This window comes from Pogona vitticeps, chromosome 3 (genome assembly GCF_051106095.1).
Source record: "Pogona vitticeps strain Pit_001003342236 chromosome 3, PviZW2.1, whole genome shotgun sequence".
Taxonomy (NCBI): domain Eukaryota; kingdom Metazoa; phylum Chordata; class Lepidosauria; order Squamata; family Agamidae; genus Pogona; species Pogona vitticeps.
The window spans coordinates 244,235,548-244,252,529 of record NC_135785.1 but is presented as its reverse complement, the minus strand read 5'-3'; the positions used below and the strand labels follow the sequence as shown (position 1 = coordinate 244,252,529).

General features: G+C 41.2%; 1 protein-coding gene across 6 annotated transcripts in view; it reads left to right on the top strand.

Annotated features, from left to right (window-relative positions):
* The first annotated feature begins 1,607 nt into the window (after positions 1 to 1,607).
* Positions 1,608 to 16,982, top strand: part of RNF17 (ring finger protein 17) — a 108,183-nt gene continuing 92,808 nt past the window's right edge. For 3 of the 6 annotated variants that reach the window (XM_078390065.1, XM_078390067.1, XM_078390064.1), the window contains exons 1-5: positions 1,608 to 2,629; positions 10,179 to 10,234; positions 11,571 to 11,626; positions 12,771 to 12,876; positions 15,548 to 15,628. In XM_078390065.1, coding sequence (XP_078246191.1) covers positions 2,458 to 2,629; positions 10,179 to 10,234; positions 11,571 to 11,626; positions 12,771 to 12,876; positions 15,548 to 15,628 — 471 coding nt within the window. In that variant the 5' untranslated portion in view covers positions 1,608 to 2,457. Of the gene's footprint in view, positions 2,630 to 6,302; positions 6,506 to 10,178; positions 10,235 to 11,570; positions 11,627 to 12,770; positions 12,877 to 15,547; positions 15,629 to 16,982 lie in introns of those variants that run through there. The other 3 variants (XM_072993672.2, XM_078390066.1, XM_072993675.2) reach the window with 3 other exon arrangements.

Here is a 16,982-nt window from a genome sequence, read left to right as displayed (position 1 = left end):
TCCTGTGGCAAGGCCCAGATAGACCCCATGTTGGATAATCTGACTAAATGGGCTTCTGAAAGTAGGTGGGTGGATGGTGATAAGATATCTCCCAATAAAACTGGATTCTTGCAAATATCGAAAACTCTGGCTTGAACCTGTGGCTACAGCTATTCCAACAGAAAAGCATCTTATGCATAATGGATATCAGACAGATTCTATTGACTTCACATGTAGGGATATAACATGTGCAGGGTCATAGCACATCCATCTTGCTGGAGATGCTCCAAACAAGGAAGGATTTCAACCTATGAATTGTGGTTGTACCCAGTCTTTGTCCACTTTTAGCAAGAAGCAGTGAAACTCTTTAATGTTGCACTTGAAACAGCTCTGGACATGACTTCTGCTAGCTAGCTAGGCATCCTTCAGTCTCAAGAGACTATGGTATCGTGCCCTGTATGGAGGACTTGGAACAGCGTCTAGTGTGGCTGAGAAGGCCAATTCGAGAGTGACAATCTCTTCCACACTGAAGACAAATCCAATCTGTCCCCTGTACAGCTCCCTGGTTTTGCTGCTTTTGTGACTTCCTCTTTGCCTCAGCCTGCTGGACAAGGGTCTCTTCAAATTGGGAGAAGCCGTGATGCAACGCCTGCCTCCAGGCTGAACGCTCAGATGTCAGAGTTTCCCATCTGTTGGGGTCCATTCCTAAGGCCTTCAGATCCCGCTTGCAGATGTCCTTGTATCGCAGCTGTGGTCTCCCTCTGGGGCGATTTCCCTGCACTAATTCTCCGTGCAGGAGATCCTTTGGAATCTGACCATCAGCCATTCTCACGACGTGCCCAAGCCAATGTGGACGTCACTGTTTCAGTAATGTATACATGCTGAAAATTCCAGCTTGTTCTAGGACTACTGCTAGCAGCTAGCAGCATTCTGCTAGCACCTAGCAGTGAAATGGGACATTAGAAATGGGTGTAGACTGTGGATCCTAAGGGCAGACTTAGTGGCTAGACACATCATTCTACAGAACTTGAAACACCCAACCATACTGTTCCATGAATGCTAGACAAAATATTTTGAGGATCTGACCACAAAAGAAATAATAACACACAATAGTAGGGAGGTGAGAATTTTTTATAGATGACTTGTTTGATGGCTTAGCTAGATAGATGTGAGACTGTGGTTGAAATCCTATTGCGCAAGTTATGACTCCTGCAAACTGTCATAATCTATATCTGTTGGGGGGCATTATTTATTTATTTATTTGCTTGCTTGCTTGCTTGCTTGCTTGCTTGTTGAATTTTTATACTGCTCTAAGCATGACTATGCCTGGACCAAAATGCACTGTATGTGAAACAGCATAGTTTCTATAACACAAGCAAATCCAGCACGATTGTAGGCATACTTTTAAATGATAACAGTAGGTATTTGCTCTTCCTCCGGCAACCAAATTATAGCTAATCCATGCTGCCATCTTGTGCTTGAAATCTGTAATTACTTTTGTAGAAAATTAAAAACAAAAAGAAAACCTATGAGATATTTATTAGCTTTGTGGAGTACACTTGAACATACAGATGTGAAATAATATGACCACACAAATCCAACTCATGCTTATGTTGCAAGATGCCAGGGTGCCCATGTCCCCCAACCAAATCAGTTCTTCTTATTTATTAGCGAAAGCCACTCTCTTAGTGGAATACAAATGCAAGAGCAGGTGATACTTTTATTAGAATGTTAAAAATTGAACAAACAGCTAGCTTTTGACATTAATCACCTGGCTGTGCACCATGATTTTGTGGATAATTTTACTTCAACATTTTTGCATAAATTTCAATTTATTTGTTGTCACCATCTTCAGGGAGTTCGTAATGTGTTACAGTTTATGTTTATGATTCTTGGCTTGTTATTTTCTTATTGTTATTTTTATCAAGTTGTGTTCAGTGCTATCTTATGTGTTTTTCTGTAAGCTGGCCAGAGTAGTGGTGAGCCACTAGATGGGCAGGGTATAAGTCCAATATATAAATAAGCAAATAATTCTGAAAAAATATGGTATTTTTCTAAATTTTTCTCAATTATGGAGGATACCATTAATGGCCACCAATCATATTTTAGTTATATTGATAGATAGGGGCAAGGATGAGGTTCTGATATAACATATACGAAGTACTGGATTTACAATTTAAGATAACACATGCTATTTGATTCACATGTATCATACCTTGTACCTGTAATTGAAATATGATTTCACTATTTCCTTACTATAATGATATTCTATATGCATTTTTGGATCTGTACCTTATACGCTTTTTGTATAGTCTGTGATGAGATGTGTTTTTATGGGTAAGCCTGTCTCAATAGAATCCATTTTAAATTAGGATTTCTGTGTAGCTTCTGAGATGAGCCACAGCGGCTATCTCTTATCTAGTTGCTAAGGAGAAACATTCCTGGTAGCCAAAGCATTTCTGTAGCTCTCGTGGGAATATGGGGCGTGACCTGTCCAGAAGTTTCTTACCCTTGGGAACTCTGGGAAGAAGAAGCGATGGAGGAGAGAAAGTAGAGTGTGTTCCATCATGGATTACAAATAGTTTCCTCTGCCATGGACTGAGGGGAAACACCTGGATTGCATCTACAACAGCTTGTGAACCCAGGACACGTGAGATGGACTATGTTACCCTTTATATTAGTTAGCACAGTTTCCTTTCTTTATTTTTCTAGCTGGAGTGGGGGAGGAATTATCTGTGCCTTGTATTGAACATGTACCAACTAAACATTTGGTTTCTTTACTTTAACAACTTTTATTAATAAAACAGTAATGATTGATTTCTATCTAGAAGCATTGTTTCTTGTTCAGACTAGCTGAGGAATATTAATTGGCCTTATATGTTCGCTACCAAAGATTTCTAGAGCCCAGATTAATCTGAGTATATCTCATGGTTATGTCTGTGTTGGCTACTTGGTTTAAAAAAGGAGTGTGGCTTTTGGAGAAGAAGGAATAGACAAGACCCGGCTGAGATCCCCTGGGCTCTACTCAGCAGTATTGTGGTTTGTCTGTCTTTCGGATCCATCCCATTCTCCGGAACTCCGCGAACGTCTCCTTGGAGATATGGGCGGTGTTTTCGCATAGTCAATGCATGTTTGTATCCTCATTTCATCTCAAAGTAACTGTCTCTTCCCGTTTGGCGCTCACAGAAACATTCCCAAGGCCAACTCAGAATAACATTCACAGCGCTTCAGGCGACTGTAACATGTTTCTAAATACACAATGGTTCACACATTCACAAACTTGGCAGCCACTAACCCTGGGATGCAATTTGGATATTTTTTTTCTCACATCTACCATGGCCAATAGGATGATCTAACAGGCACCTATAAAATTCAGGAGACCAATAAGGGGGATGTGGTGCTTATTGTATTTTGTGTAAGAATCTTATAAAATGTTTTTTTCCATTAATGATGGGACCCCGATCTGCCTTTTAAGACGAGGTCCAGCTATATGTTTAATAAAAAATTGACTCACATATAGTCTGATTGATGCACTGTCTTATCTGTTATTCCCTGCCGGAGAACTGAAACCAACTGAAACCTAAAATTGGGTGTTAACAATATCACACACATAAATCAAGGATGGAGGGGGAGATGATTTGGGTAAAGAACAGAAGGGGAACATACCTGGATGACTGGTTCAAGGTCCTGCTTTCAGAGTCAGGAAAATGGATTTGCAAAGCAGTGGAATATAATGGTAAGGGCGTGGCTCCCTAGCATGGCTGAGGAGACTCATAGATCCTTTCTTATCCATGAAGCTGACTGAGGCTGCAAACCAAACTGGCATGCCAATTGGAGCTTGATTTGGAGGCTTATGTTCAGATTAGGGAATCACATGGAGATTGTTTTGGTGCCAGTGTCCATACTGACTCCTCAGTCTGATGAAGTTTGATCTGCACCACAGCCCACAATGCCCCCTTCCTTCGATCTTGCACTCTGCTGATCCCTGGTTTTCCTTTTATGGTTCATTGTGAAGCCAGCAGGCTGTTTAAAAGTGTTGTACGATGCTGGAGAAAAGGACAGCTTTCCAAAATTCTCCCTAATTTACAAACACATACAGTAGAAGCCCTTTCTCCAGGATCAGTATCCATGTATTAATTTATCCACTGCCTAAAAATACTAAATAAAAAAACCCAGAAATGTGTATTAATTCCAGGTGTGTTTACTAGAACTGGCTACTAGATAGAGCCAGAGATCAGGCAATGTATAATGTTTGATATTTCCAGATTTTCAAGCATCCACAGGGGTTTGGAAATGTTCACCTGTGGATACCACGGGCCTACTGTACACACATAACAATTGTACACACAAACATATTAGCTGTTTGTTGGAGCTGTTTCTATTTCATATTGATTTTTATATTATTTTTCTGTATGTACAGTTGATCAAACACTAAACTAGTATATCAATATAGTGATAAGGGGATTGCGTGGTAAACTTGGAATTTTGCTAAAAAAAATAATTATAAACATTAAAAGTCGTTCTCCGTGACTAGGGAGAACGATTGCAAGAATGAGTGTTCACACTGCCCAAAACATCACACACAGCTTCGTGCATCCCCAGAACACCACGCATAGTCACACACACTCATCCTTTTGGAGAACAAAAAAGCTGATCACATGGGGGAAAGTTCATTCAAATTGTTTCTAGAAGCCTCCAGTGGCAGAAAAAAAATCACATTGGGAGCAAAAGAGGCCTGACCAGTGGAGGAGGGGCGGAATTGAATTAATCCATTTTACACCCGCAGTAAATTCTACAGTATTTGACCATATAGACACCGCCTGAATAGGCAACCACACTCAATCTCACCTGCCTCTGAAAACCTGCAGAAAACCTTGGTTCAAATCTCTGGGTTTGCAAACTCACTGTGGGGCAACAGTGATCAAACCACTTATTTAATATCTCACATAACCCCAAAAACCTTACAGAGTTGCCATAAATTAGAAGTGGCTAGAGTTGTAAAGACAACTGCCAAATCCAAGCCCTACCTAAAGTACAGTACCAGTTTGGAAGTGCTTAGTGTAACATTCCAGTCAAAAAATAGTACAAAAGAGGTCCTATTTCATGTACGCATTCCATATCGTGGAGACTACCTTTATTCAATTTATAGGGAGAAATGTTAAAAACAGGCCACTTTTTCAATATTACTCTTGATTAAGTCTCACTTAGGACAACAATCAGATTTGCTAGAGGAAGTGGAAATAACATACAACAGAAATGTTACCACCACACACACTGGCAGACTCGAAAACAATTAATGGGCAAAATCCTGTTGTGCAAATTTATGCTAGTAGAAGAGGCTAAACTCAGCTGGTGCCAGTAAAATTTAAATTAATTAGACACTTCCTATCCTCCTTTTTAGGTTTGGAGTCTCCCTTTTTTCTTTAGGAACTTTCTGAGAGGGGTAGGGAAGCTCAGAATTGCTACCCTTTAAATCTAAGCAAATTTTAGTTGGATTAAACCTTGTTTGGTACAGAATTATAGTGATTAAATCAAAGAAAACTTTGGCTTTCTCCTATAACGTCCATTAGCCCCACAGAAGACTGCGAAGTGTGGAAATCGTATTCGAATTCTGTAAGCAAAGACCTTTCTTTTCAGATAGGCTTTTCCCTTAGGAACTGGTAGTCTGAGGGGTTTTTAAATGAATGGCTCTGCTTTGTTGTTTTAAATGTGTTTTTGTGTTGATTTTATTACTGTTTTTAATGTAATCCTTGTTTAATTCTTTTCAAATATTTGTATACCTAATGTTTTTTCTACATACTGTGGAATGATGTAAGCCAGTGGTTTTTAACCTTTGTTACTCGGATGCTTTTGAACTGCAACTCCCAGAAACCCCAGTCAGGACAGCTTGTGGTGAAGGCTTCTGGGAGTTGCAGTCCAAAACTCCTGAGTAACCCAAGGTTAAGAACCAGTGATGTAAGCCACCTTGGCTTGTTTTTAAGGAGAAAGGTGGGGTAAAAATATTTCAAATAAATAAATAAACCATCCAGGAAGCCAAAGTTTCTTAAGTGGTAAAATTCAAATAAGTAAGTATAAATATTAAAAGCCAAGAAAATGGTTGGGGAATCCATTACGTCCTATGACTGCGAACCTGTTATTAATTTGTAAAGAAACGCAACAGAAAGAGGCACCCCTACAATTTCCACTTAAACTTTTTGCTAAGACCTCCCTCAGACCCGGGGAATAATAAAGCATAAGCGACGTGACCGCTATTCGCTGTGCATTGATTGGCTACCGAAAGACAGTGCAAGAGTTTTCATTGGTTGAAACGCACCAGCCCGGGAGGCGGGTGGAAATACAGAAAAGAGTGAAGGGCACGTGCCGCCTGGTCGCCTGCACTATTTCACGAAAAAGGCGGCGCGGGGTGAGAAGAGGGCGATGGCTTCGTTCTCCGATTTTCTCGAGAGTAGACGAGGCAAGACTCAGCGGAAAAGTCCGTTCGAGGGATTCCGGCAACGAGGAAGGTCGATTCGACGGGTAGCCTCTGGTAGGTTGTAACCAAGTGGGGTTTCACGCCTAGGTTGGAGGACTCTCTCTTGTATCCGAAGGTCCTTCCCATGAAAACAGAAATGCGTTACTCGGAAGTACGTTTCGAGCTCAGTTTGACGGGACTTGCTCCCTAAGGGAGCGTGCACAACTTTCCCAGTGGAGGCTGCAACATTATTCAACAACCCAAAACCTTGCAGGCGTACTTCTCTGAATAAGCATGTCCACGATCGGCCCACGCCACTTACTCCCAAGTAAAACAGGCATAATTTCGTAATTTTGAAATAAAACCCCACTAACACAACATTGCCCCCCTTGTAAGCAGACTTCAGCAGGATTGGGCGCGGGCGCGTTATATCTTTTCCCGGGATTAAGCGCCGATCCTACGCATGCTTAGTTCAAAATAAGCCCATTCACCGTATTATTAAGGTATTATTTTCCCAACTACAACTTGGTGAATGTGTTTGGAGTTAAAACGAAATTCAGGGAGAGACTTGATTATACGGTCTCCGTTATTGTAGATGAGGGGACTTATGGGGAGAGGCAGAAAAGCCCCACCAGTATCCTCATACGTTCACCTTGGGGATGGTATTTACGCGACTATTGTGCCTTTCTGCACCTACGCAACCCCATTTGTGAAAGGCCTACTACCCGAAGAAGAGGCGAGTGTCCTCGGTGGCGGGGAAGCGCCCCCTGTGGAGGAGTTTTCTGGAGAATTCCATTGCGCAGCTGTTTTCTAAACTTTGGCGCCCAAATTAAACGTGCTTCTTTTTTTAAAAAGAAATTTGTCTTTTGGCGCTGGGGTAGAATGGGCCGAAATGGCATAGGGATCCCCCCTTTCTTTGCCGCCTTCCTGGCTTGTCTTGCTACACCGGTTTTGGTGCAACACTTTCCCCCCCCACTCACCCCATTGTGTCCCTGCACTGCCACATGGGCGCTTTTTCTCCTTAATAGAGGCTGAATTAATATGTCATTCAAGGAGAGTATTAAGTTAAAAGGCCTGGGTGAACAGTTTTTCCAAGATATAAATAATATGTGTTTTTAACCTACTGATTTAAAAAAGAATATGAAAAGTTGACTCAATGAGGAAATGGATCCTTTTGATTTTATAGGGCTTTTCTAATCTAAGGAGGTCACTCAGTTTACCCTAAAAGAAAGCTTATTGATTGTCTTCATAGACTAAGCCCTGACAGGGCAAAAAGAACAAAAAGAGAGAGATAGAAGAAAAGATTACTCTGAGGCATGGATTATAATAAAGCCATCCTTTTTAAAATATGGAATCCATATACAATTACTGTTAGATCATAACCCACTGTCGTGCCCCAAAACTTAACTATAAAAACCATAGATCCTGTACTTTGCTGTGCCACCCTAACACAAAAACATAGATCCTAATATTTGCGTCCACATATCCACAGAGAGAGAGAGATAGATAGATTCTATGAAATTGGAAGTGATGAGAGGTCAGCTCAGAAAACCAAAGAATCCATTCCTCTTTGAATTCATAATCACAGATGATGAGACAGACTTTTGCATGCTTACAGAAAAGTCTTCAGCTTTTAATTCAGTTCCATTTTTAAATTGAATTCAGTTTTTTGTGATATGGTAGCTTAGCAAATTATGGAATATATTATTTTAAAGGCTCACTACATGGACATAAGGTAAAGGTTCCCCTTGACAATTTTTTGTCCAGTCGTGTTTGACTCTAGGGGGCGGTGCTCATCCCCGTTTCCAAGTCATAGAGCCAGCGTTTTGTCTGAAGACAATCTTCCGTGGTCACATGGCCAGTGCGACTTAGACACAGAACGCTGTTACCTTTCCACCGAGGTGGTCCCTATTTATCTACTTGTATTTGCATGCTTTCGAACTGCTAGGTTGGCGGGAGCTGGGACAAGCAATGGGAGCTCACTCTGGCGTGTGGATTCGATCTTACGACTGCTGGTCTTCTGACCCTGCAGCACAGGCTTCTGCGGTTTAGCCCGCAGCGCCACCACATCCCTCACCTACATGGACATAGATGTGATCTAATCATTTTCCAGTAGTTTCACATCGATCTAATGTGAAACTCATCCTTCCATAAGCATATGTGGCGGTGTGTTTGGTATTGTTCCTTCAATATCTTGAAGAAACCAGAGAATGCAAGGATTATAATATGGAAAGATCCTCAGGAAAGTCAAACCTGCACAAACAGAGAGGTAGATTGGAAATCACTTTATAGGCTGTGAAATGAAGTTGGAAGAACCAAATTAACCTAAGAAAGTGGGTTTTATTACAGCAACAGGTTCTGAGAACAGGCAACTTCACATCTGTTGCCTCTCAACACATACTATGAAAAACTTTACGTTATCATCCCCAGGTGCTCTTGCTGTTGCCTATTATTAGATGAAAATTATCCAACGTTTATTAGATGTGTTTATTAATTATGTTATGTTTAAGGAGAATAAAAATTTTAAATTTTAAATGGAATTTTGTTTACTAAACGGCTTTTAGAGGAAAAATTTATCTGAAGATTTCTGTTTGACATACTGTACATTGCATCCCAAAGATTATTCATCATGGAATATGGATTAGTTTTTACTTATATAGTATGAGACTGTATATTCGTGGAGCGTTTGGGGAGGGAAAGGAAGTGAATTTCAGTAATTCATTGAGTAGGGTCCCAATTTTATGTTCTCCCAGAGTTTCTGTAGGATTATTTTGGGCAATTTTTCTATCTAGAATATACTGTCATAGATGTTCAGTCTTGTAGCTTTCAAAACCATACATTTGTGCCTGAATAAATAACATTTTTCTAAGAACAGAAGTGTTAAAAAAAACAGCCATCATTATAATGCCATTGTACAAAATGCTGGTAAGGCCGCACCTGGAGTATTGGAAACAGTTCTGATTGCCGCACCTCAAAAAAGACCTGGAACTGGAAAAAGTGCAGAAGAATGCTGAAACTTTCAAAGTAAACATATACAGTGGTGCCCTGCATAACGAGTGATTCATTTAACGACGAATCCGCATAGCGATGAGGTTTTTGCTATCGCAAAAGTGATCACATTGCAATGATTTAGATGGGAAAACATCGCTTTGTGATGATTGGTAAGCGTTTCGCTTAGCAATTATCACATAACGATGTTTTTTAAACAGCTGATCGGCGGTTCCAAAATGGCTGCCGGGTAAAGAAAATGGCCGCCTGCAGTGTTTTCGTGCCCTTTCCTCGCTTACCGGGCAGCGAAAATGGCGGCCGTATGGAGGATTTCTGCAGAACGATGAGTTTTTTGCCCATAGGAATGCATTAAACGTTCCTATGGGCTTTTTTGCCCCGCATAGCGACAAATCCGTATAGCGACGATTTTTTTGGAACGGATTATCATTGCTATGTGGTGCACCACTGTATAGGATTATAGTCTTTGAGGCTATGAGAGCACTGGCAGGGGCTGAAAAAAGTGCTTAAATTGGCTAGAGGCAAAAACCAGTATTTTTTTCCTGTCCCTTTTTTTCTCAGAGGGACCTTGGTCTCAAAGAATCCTGTGATTGCTTATAATTAATTAAAACAGCCACCGTCAAAATGCCACCTCTGAATTGCGATTATTCTAATATGTGGTACTTTGTTTAAATTAAAAACATTTGTCACATTTTAAAAAGTAACATCCTAACATTCCTTTTTTAATGTGTTTTCTTTTTAGATTTATATTTCCAGAATTCCAGCAGCTGTGAGGACAATGATGGCTACATTTCAAAAGTAATTGAATTGCTATAAGGGGAGGGTATTAGCAAAACTGAGGCTGTAGCTAAAGGCCACTTGAGGCCTGGTTTGCATGTTCTGATAAGCCAGGTCAAGGAGGTATGCTCATGCATGTTGCTGTTTCTTGTTACCTCTGGTGAAGAGGAATGGCTAAATAAAAAACTGCAGTTTAAAAGTACAGTAAATGCCAAAGACTTTGCAATGACTGGATAAAATGCTGACATATAGAAGGTGATTTATACATCTAGCTTGTATGTGTGTTTTTTTTCTGTTTCTACAAACTAAAAGAGCTAGAGGTGTTTAAAATGTAATACTACTTCAGGATTCTAGAACTGTGGCTCCCTGCCTTGGGTCGCCAGATGTTTTCACGCTGGCTGCAACTCCCAGAAATCTTGGCCAGCACAGCTGGTGATGAAGTCTTCTAGAAGATTTAGTCAAAGCACTTCTGGGGCCCCAAGGTTGGGAACCACTGTTTCAAAATATACTGATCCCTGTGCATGTGCTGTAACATCAACTTCTTATCAGGTGGCTAAAGCCACAAAAGTATATACAGTGGTGCCTCGTATAACGAGTGCACCGTTGAACGATGAATCCGCATTGCGATGCGGATTTCCCCATCGCTAATGCGAGGGCACGCTCGCATTACGATGGGGGAACAGCTGTTCTGCGGCTCCAAAATGGCTGCAGGAACACAAAAAAATGGGTGCCGGTACACCCAAGATGGCCGCCGGAACAAAAAAAAATGGCCGCTGGTACACCCAAAATGCCTGCCGGTACACCCAAGATGGCCACCGGTACACCCAAGATGGCCGCCGGAACAAGGGAAAACATCGGAGAACGGTGAGTTTTGGGCCCAATTGGGGTTTTTGATCCGTTTTACGATGTTTTCCCATAGCGAAGGTTAATCCGGAACGAATTAACCTCGCTATGCGGGGCACCACTGTACTGTACATTCTCGCTTCCTAAAAGTGGTGCTTTCAAATAAATGTGCAGATTTGCAGTATTGATTGCATGTGATTGCAGTAAAGTGTATATTTTGGCACAAATAGAAAAAAAGTCTTGTGGTATGCTAGTCTGTGGGATTCTTAGGGAGAGTAGTAATCATGGGGAAATACCTGATCGGACTGGTTCAACGTGGGCATGTAAATTTTTCCCCTCCATATGTTGTATCAAATATTGTAAAGAAATTATATGCTAATAACAGTCAAATAATGGGGCAGCTATTTTATTCTTACTGGAAATACGAGTAGACTTTGTCTAGAGGGGCGGGATATAAATCTAAATAAAGTAAAGTAAAAGTAAAGAAATGCTTCATCGCGTCTTTTTTTTGTAGGTGACTTGGGATTTTGAACAAAAAGTTCGCTACAAGAGTTTGCAAAGATGTAAACAGTAAGCCTATATTTGAATTTATTTTGATGATCGAAAGTATGGGTGATGTTAGTGTGAACCACTCAAACATGTTCCTAATGGATTTTCTAGTGTTCAACAGGATAAAGATACATTGGGTGGTCTCTTGGTAATTCGCAGAATGATTTGCTATAGAGCAGCAAGGATTTCTGAATTCCACTTTTGAAAATAATAACAAAATGGCTATTCTCAATGGTATCTTGATGGTATAAAGTTGTGTGAAAATGAGGCTGAAGGAGTATAACAAATACAAATTCCTGGGTTCAGTGTTATTTATATATAAGAGCATATCTTTTGCACCCAACGCTATCTGGTAAACATAGAGGTTCTGGTAATAGAGTGTATCATATAAGCATAAAGTTCACCCACCTCTGGTGTATGGAATGTATTAATTCGATTTTATTATTTGACCGCAAATGGATTTTGTTCAGTCCGAAACATTTGTCTTTTCCATTTCCTAGTGATTTGGTGTGCTGCAGAAATAAAATGGGTTGCTATCGTATAACCCTTTATTATTCTGCAGTCAATACAAGGCAACAGTTAGCATCTACAGCGGTACTTCGACTTACAAACGTCCCTAGGTGCGAACGATTTGAGTTACGAACAGCTCCGTTCGCAGAAAGTTGCTTCGACTTGTGAACGGAGCCTTAACTTAGGAACAAAAAAAACCCTTTCCTGCCCCTTTTTTGACCTAAGTTCATCTTAGGTCAAAAAAAGAACATTTTAAACCCCCCCCCCCCCCGTGGTAGAGTACGGATTAACTGGCTTTGCATTAGTTCCTATGGGAACTAATGCCTCTACCTACAAACAGCGCCTCGACATACGAACAGAAAACAGCAGGTACAGATTAAATGGTTTTCAATGCATTCCTATGGAAAAGTTTGCCTCGACTTATGAACTTTTGACATATGAATACCGTTCTAATATATATCAAGTTTGTAAGTCGAGGTACCACTGTATTTTACCATCACTCTTGGATCAGAATTGTAATTTGGTATGCATTTTTTCAAATTTAGGAAGGGTCCTGTTACAGAAGTTTAAGTGACAATGGAAGGTAGTGTTTTATTAGAGAAAGGATCCTTGAAGTTGGTTTGTTTTTCAAAAATGGAACTTTTTGATTTTGTAGGACGGGTAACTATAACAAAAGCATCAAAGAGGAAAGTAAGCAGAATGACTCTCCTGACTGGATTCCACCTCACTGTTTATTTTCAGAGATACCTACAGCAGATATGGTATGTAAACAATCCCAATTCTCTTTGTGTTTATTAAATGTCCCAGGTGTGTGCTAACAGAGTGGTTAGAATGCACTAACATAATGTAAAGATGCCAGTGGTGTTGGCGGGGGGGGGGGGGTTAGGAGTAAATCAAGGATTAGAAACGATGTGATCCTCCTGTTATTATTGGTCTTTCACTCCCTACTAGAATAGTGGGTGATGATGGGAGTTGCTTTAGCATCTGGAATTACACTGGTTTTCCACCCTGGTCTAAATAATGATGCTGCATCATTAGGATCAAACCAAGAGTCCTTAGGGTTGTTGTAAGCATTTTCAGTGTAGCAATGAGTGCCTCCCTACTGTTGTCTGCCAGTTCTAAGCTTGCTCTAGCTTGTCCTGTCATTTTTATTGTTGAGGATAGAACATCCTAGTAATGGTGTCCACAAATGGGTACGATATTTGTTGCTGAATGTATTAGGTGTGAAGGAGATGAGGAGGTAAGTGTGCTGTCCTCGACGCCAGGGTCATCAAAAGAGGAAAAAGATGGGCGAAAAGGAGACAGGAGAGATAAGAAGTGTGTTAGTGAGGAGAAAAAGAATGTAGAAATCTGGTGGAAGAGAGAGGAGGGAAAGAAGAGGAGGAGTTGGAACTGTCTGGGAGGAGGATATAAAAGAGGGAGAAGGAAGGGTTTTTGGTAGCAGATGGAAGAAGGTGTATGAGAAGAAGTAGTAAGTCAAAGCGAACAAAAGTATGAGCAAGTGCGGGATTTGTTAAAGGTTTTTCCTAACTTAAAAGTAGGAGGTTTGTTACGGGACCCCGAAATACCTAAGGAAGGTGAAACAAGATATGAGACACTCAAAAGGATGGTGATTGTGTTTCCTCGCGGACAAGGTCGTGGCAAGAAAGTGATACCTGGGACTGGAATACAATTCTCCACTGATAGAGATTGGGCACGCCACCCATGTTGTGGTACAGTATGTGTGATGCGGAGTGCCCCACTCTGCAAGACCACCGACTGACAGAGGTTCAGCCTAGCACAGCAGTGAGTGAGACACTGTTGAGACAAGAGTCCACTTTGATTAATATAAACTTGGGAACTAATATAAACAGCTAGATTCAAAAGAATAATCTGAAGGATCTCGAAGAGGCGATTGGCCTAGTGGAAGACTTTTGTAATGCTGAAGATTTTTGGAAAGAAGGCTCCTCCCCCTTTCCTGATGGAGGGCGAGCGCGAGATAAGATGGCGACCGGCAGCAGCAACTCTGGTGCCGCTCCGTTAAGCGTTTCTGAGACTGCCGACCCAATGAAGCCGCAAGGACACATTTTTTAACCTATGCGTCCCAAACTGGTGAGACTCATAACGTTCTATCACCATCTATTTGAAAAAGGCGCTGGATTGAAGCTAGGACAAGACAGATGGCCTGTGTGTTTTGGCTGCGGAGTGGAAGGACACATGCGCTGAGAGTGCCCAGGAACCGATTATTCTTGGGTAGGACAAACGCAAAAGGCAATGCAGGTTCAGGGTTCAGAACAGAATGGTTGGGAAATGGTTGCGAGGGTGAATGGAGAAAATAAGAAAGCATTGGTTGATACAGGATGTGGCAAAACTTTGGTACGAAGCTTGCGCAGGACTACCTTAGAAGAATATTTAACTGCTAAATGTATACATGGGGACTCAACAGCATATAAAATGGCTTGGGCAGAGGTCGAAGTAGTGGATGAGACTTGCAGATTGAAAGTAGTAGTGGTACCAGGATTATCAAAAGAAATGTTATTGGGGAAAGATTGGGTAGGAGCTCATCAGTTGATAAATTAAAGAGAAGGATTACAAGGCAAATGTAAACAAGAAGATGAAAATGTTTTGAAAGAGTCATCATGACAATGGATGTGATTGTGGCAACAAGATGACCCCACGTTACAAGGGACACTCCAAGAGGTTCAGGGGGTGGGCACAGTAAATGAAGTCGATGAAGGATTTGAGGTACAGGAAGGATTATTATATCACGTAAATAAGGAAGGGGTAAGGCAATTAGCAGTGCCTCAGAAATGGAGAGGGTCAATTCTGAAGTTAGCTCATAATGTTCCTATGGCAAGGCACTTGTCTACACAGAAAATGACCTCAAGAGTAATGCAAAGATTCTGGTGGCCCAATATAAATAAAGAAGTAGAAGAATACTGTAAAATGTATTCTCTAAGGCTTTCACGGGCGGGATCTGATGGTTGTGGGTTTTTTGGGCTCTTTGGTCATGTACTGAAGGTTGTTCTTCCTGACGTTTCGCCAGTATCTGTGGCCAGCATCTTCAGAGGACTGGAGTAGGAACTCAGTTCATGCTCTGTTGCTGTTTGTTGCATAATTGACTATTTATAGCTGTGGGAACAGCTTTTGTCCTTTTCAGGAGATAGGCTGATGATGGTGATCAGTGTGTTTTTGTTGTGGATGTATTGTTGTGATAAGAGGGAGAGATCATCTGTCACTGTGATTGATGGGTGTCTTTAGCTGGTCTTTTTTTGCTCCTAGCACTGGAAAATACAGTCTGCAAAAGGTCAATGAACTCTACCCAGCCACAAGGACCAGGGGTCATTGCACACAAAAGACCAGCTAATGAATATGTATTAAAATAGAATGCTGAGGATTTTTTTGTTTAAAGTAGCACTATCTTAACTTTTGTGTTACTTTTGTACTTCTCAGGATAGCAGAACTCTTCAAAATATAGAGAAAGCTTTGGAAGTTGCCGAAATCAATCTTAAGCAATTGAAGGCTATGGAAGACGTAAGCCAAGAATTCTGTTTTAGCTAGCAAAGTATTTTAACTTATGTTTTAAAATTGATCTTACGTTTTGTATCAAGAAGAATTTCAAGAAATTATTTCTTTTATAGTTGCCAGTATCCTGCTGCGGTCCAGCTGACCCCACCCAGCTGGCTAGTCAGTCAGCCGGCCACCATTGGCCGCCAAATTCTGGCGCAGGTGGGGCTGCTACAACCCAAACCCCTACCTGGCCCTTCCTGTTGGTGGCCAGATGGGTGTGTGTGTGTGTCATGCACACAGGAGCTGCAGTTTAGGATAGAGTTGTCAAACTCAATTTCATCTTTGGTTGCATCGGCATTATGGTTGCCCTCAAAGGGCCGGTTGTATCTGTAAGAACAGAAGTGGGCAGTAGCGAGGACTACATTTCCCAAACCTGATGTATGCACTTTCTGACTCTTTGCTGCTTGGAATGCTGGGATTAGAAGTCCTGCTGGGCAGATTCCCAGCATCCTTGTGGAGCATTATGGATGACTAAGTAAGTTTCTGCATATAGTAATAGACAATAGCCGGCAACACTGCAAGGGCCACATGAAATGGCTTGGTGGGCCGGCTTTGGCCCATGGGCCTTGAGTTTGACACATATGGTCTAGGAGAAGCAATACTTCCCTTGCCTTGGGTACTGGCAACCCACAGAATGCCACTGCTTCTCAGTAGAAACAAAATTCCATGTCTTCATCCTTGAGAAGATTTATTTTGCTCTTTTGATAATTATTCTTAGATGTATTGTGCTGTTTGGGGCTTTTTAATTGTATTTAGCTATTGCTGTGTTTTTGATTCTGATTTTTTTTTTGCTTATGCTAATTTCCTAAAGGTGGTAGTTGTTTGTATTGTTTTAGAAGATGGCTTTAATGATCTTGTGAAGTTCCTCATTGTTCTCAATCAAAAGGCAGTTGATTATGATTACATTTCTGATATTGGTAGCAGTTTCGACACTTGTGACAAGGAATCCTGAAATGATGATGATGGAACATAACTTTTTGTTGAACAAAAAAGGTTATAATGCAGCAGTGTGCCTTGCTACTGCTTCATCAGCCTGTCACTAAGTAGTACAGTAGAAGGGAATAGGAGGTACTCATTCTTCATCGTGGTCTCTCTGAATGTACGCAATAGGGTTCAGACTGCGCCTGTGCAGGAATTCTCGGAAGATAACCCGTCGTGTTCTCCTTTATGGTTCCTGACCTGGATTGTTCACACCGGCTATTTTTGTGAGTCCATTTGGCCCCTCACTTTATGTCCCCATCAGGTCCCTTTAGGTGCTGCGTGACCTGTACTCATAAGCTCCCGTTTTCGGATGGTCATGAGTGGTGCCTATTTTGCT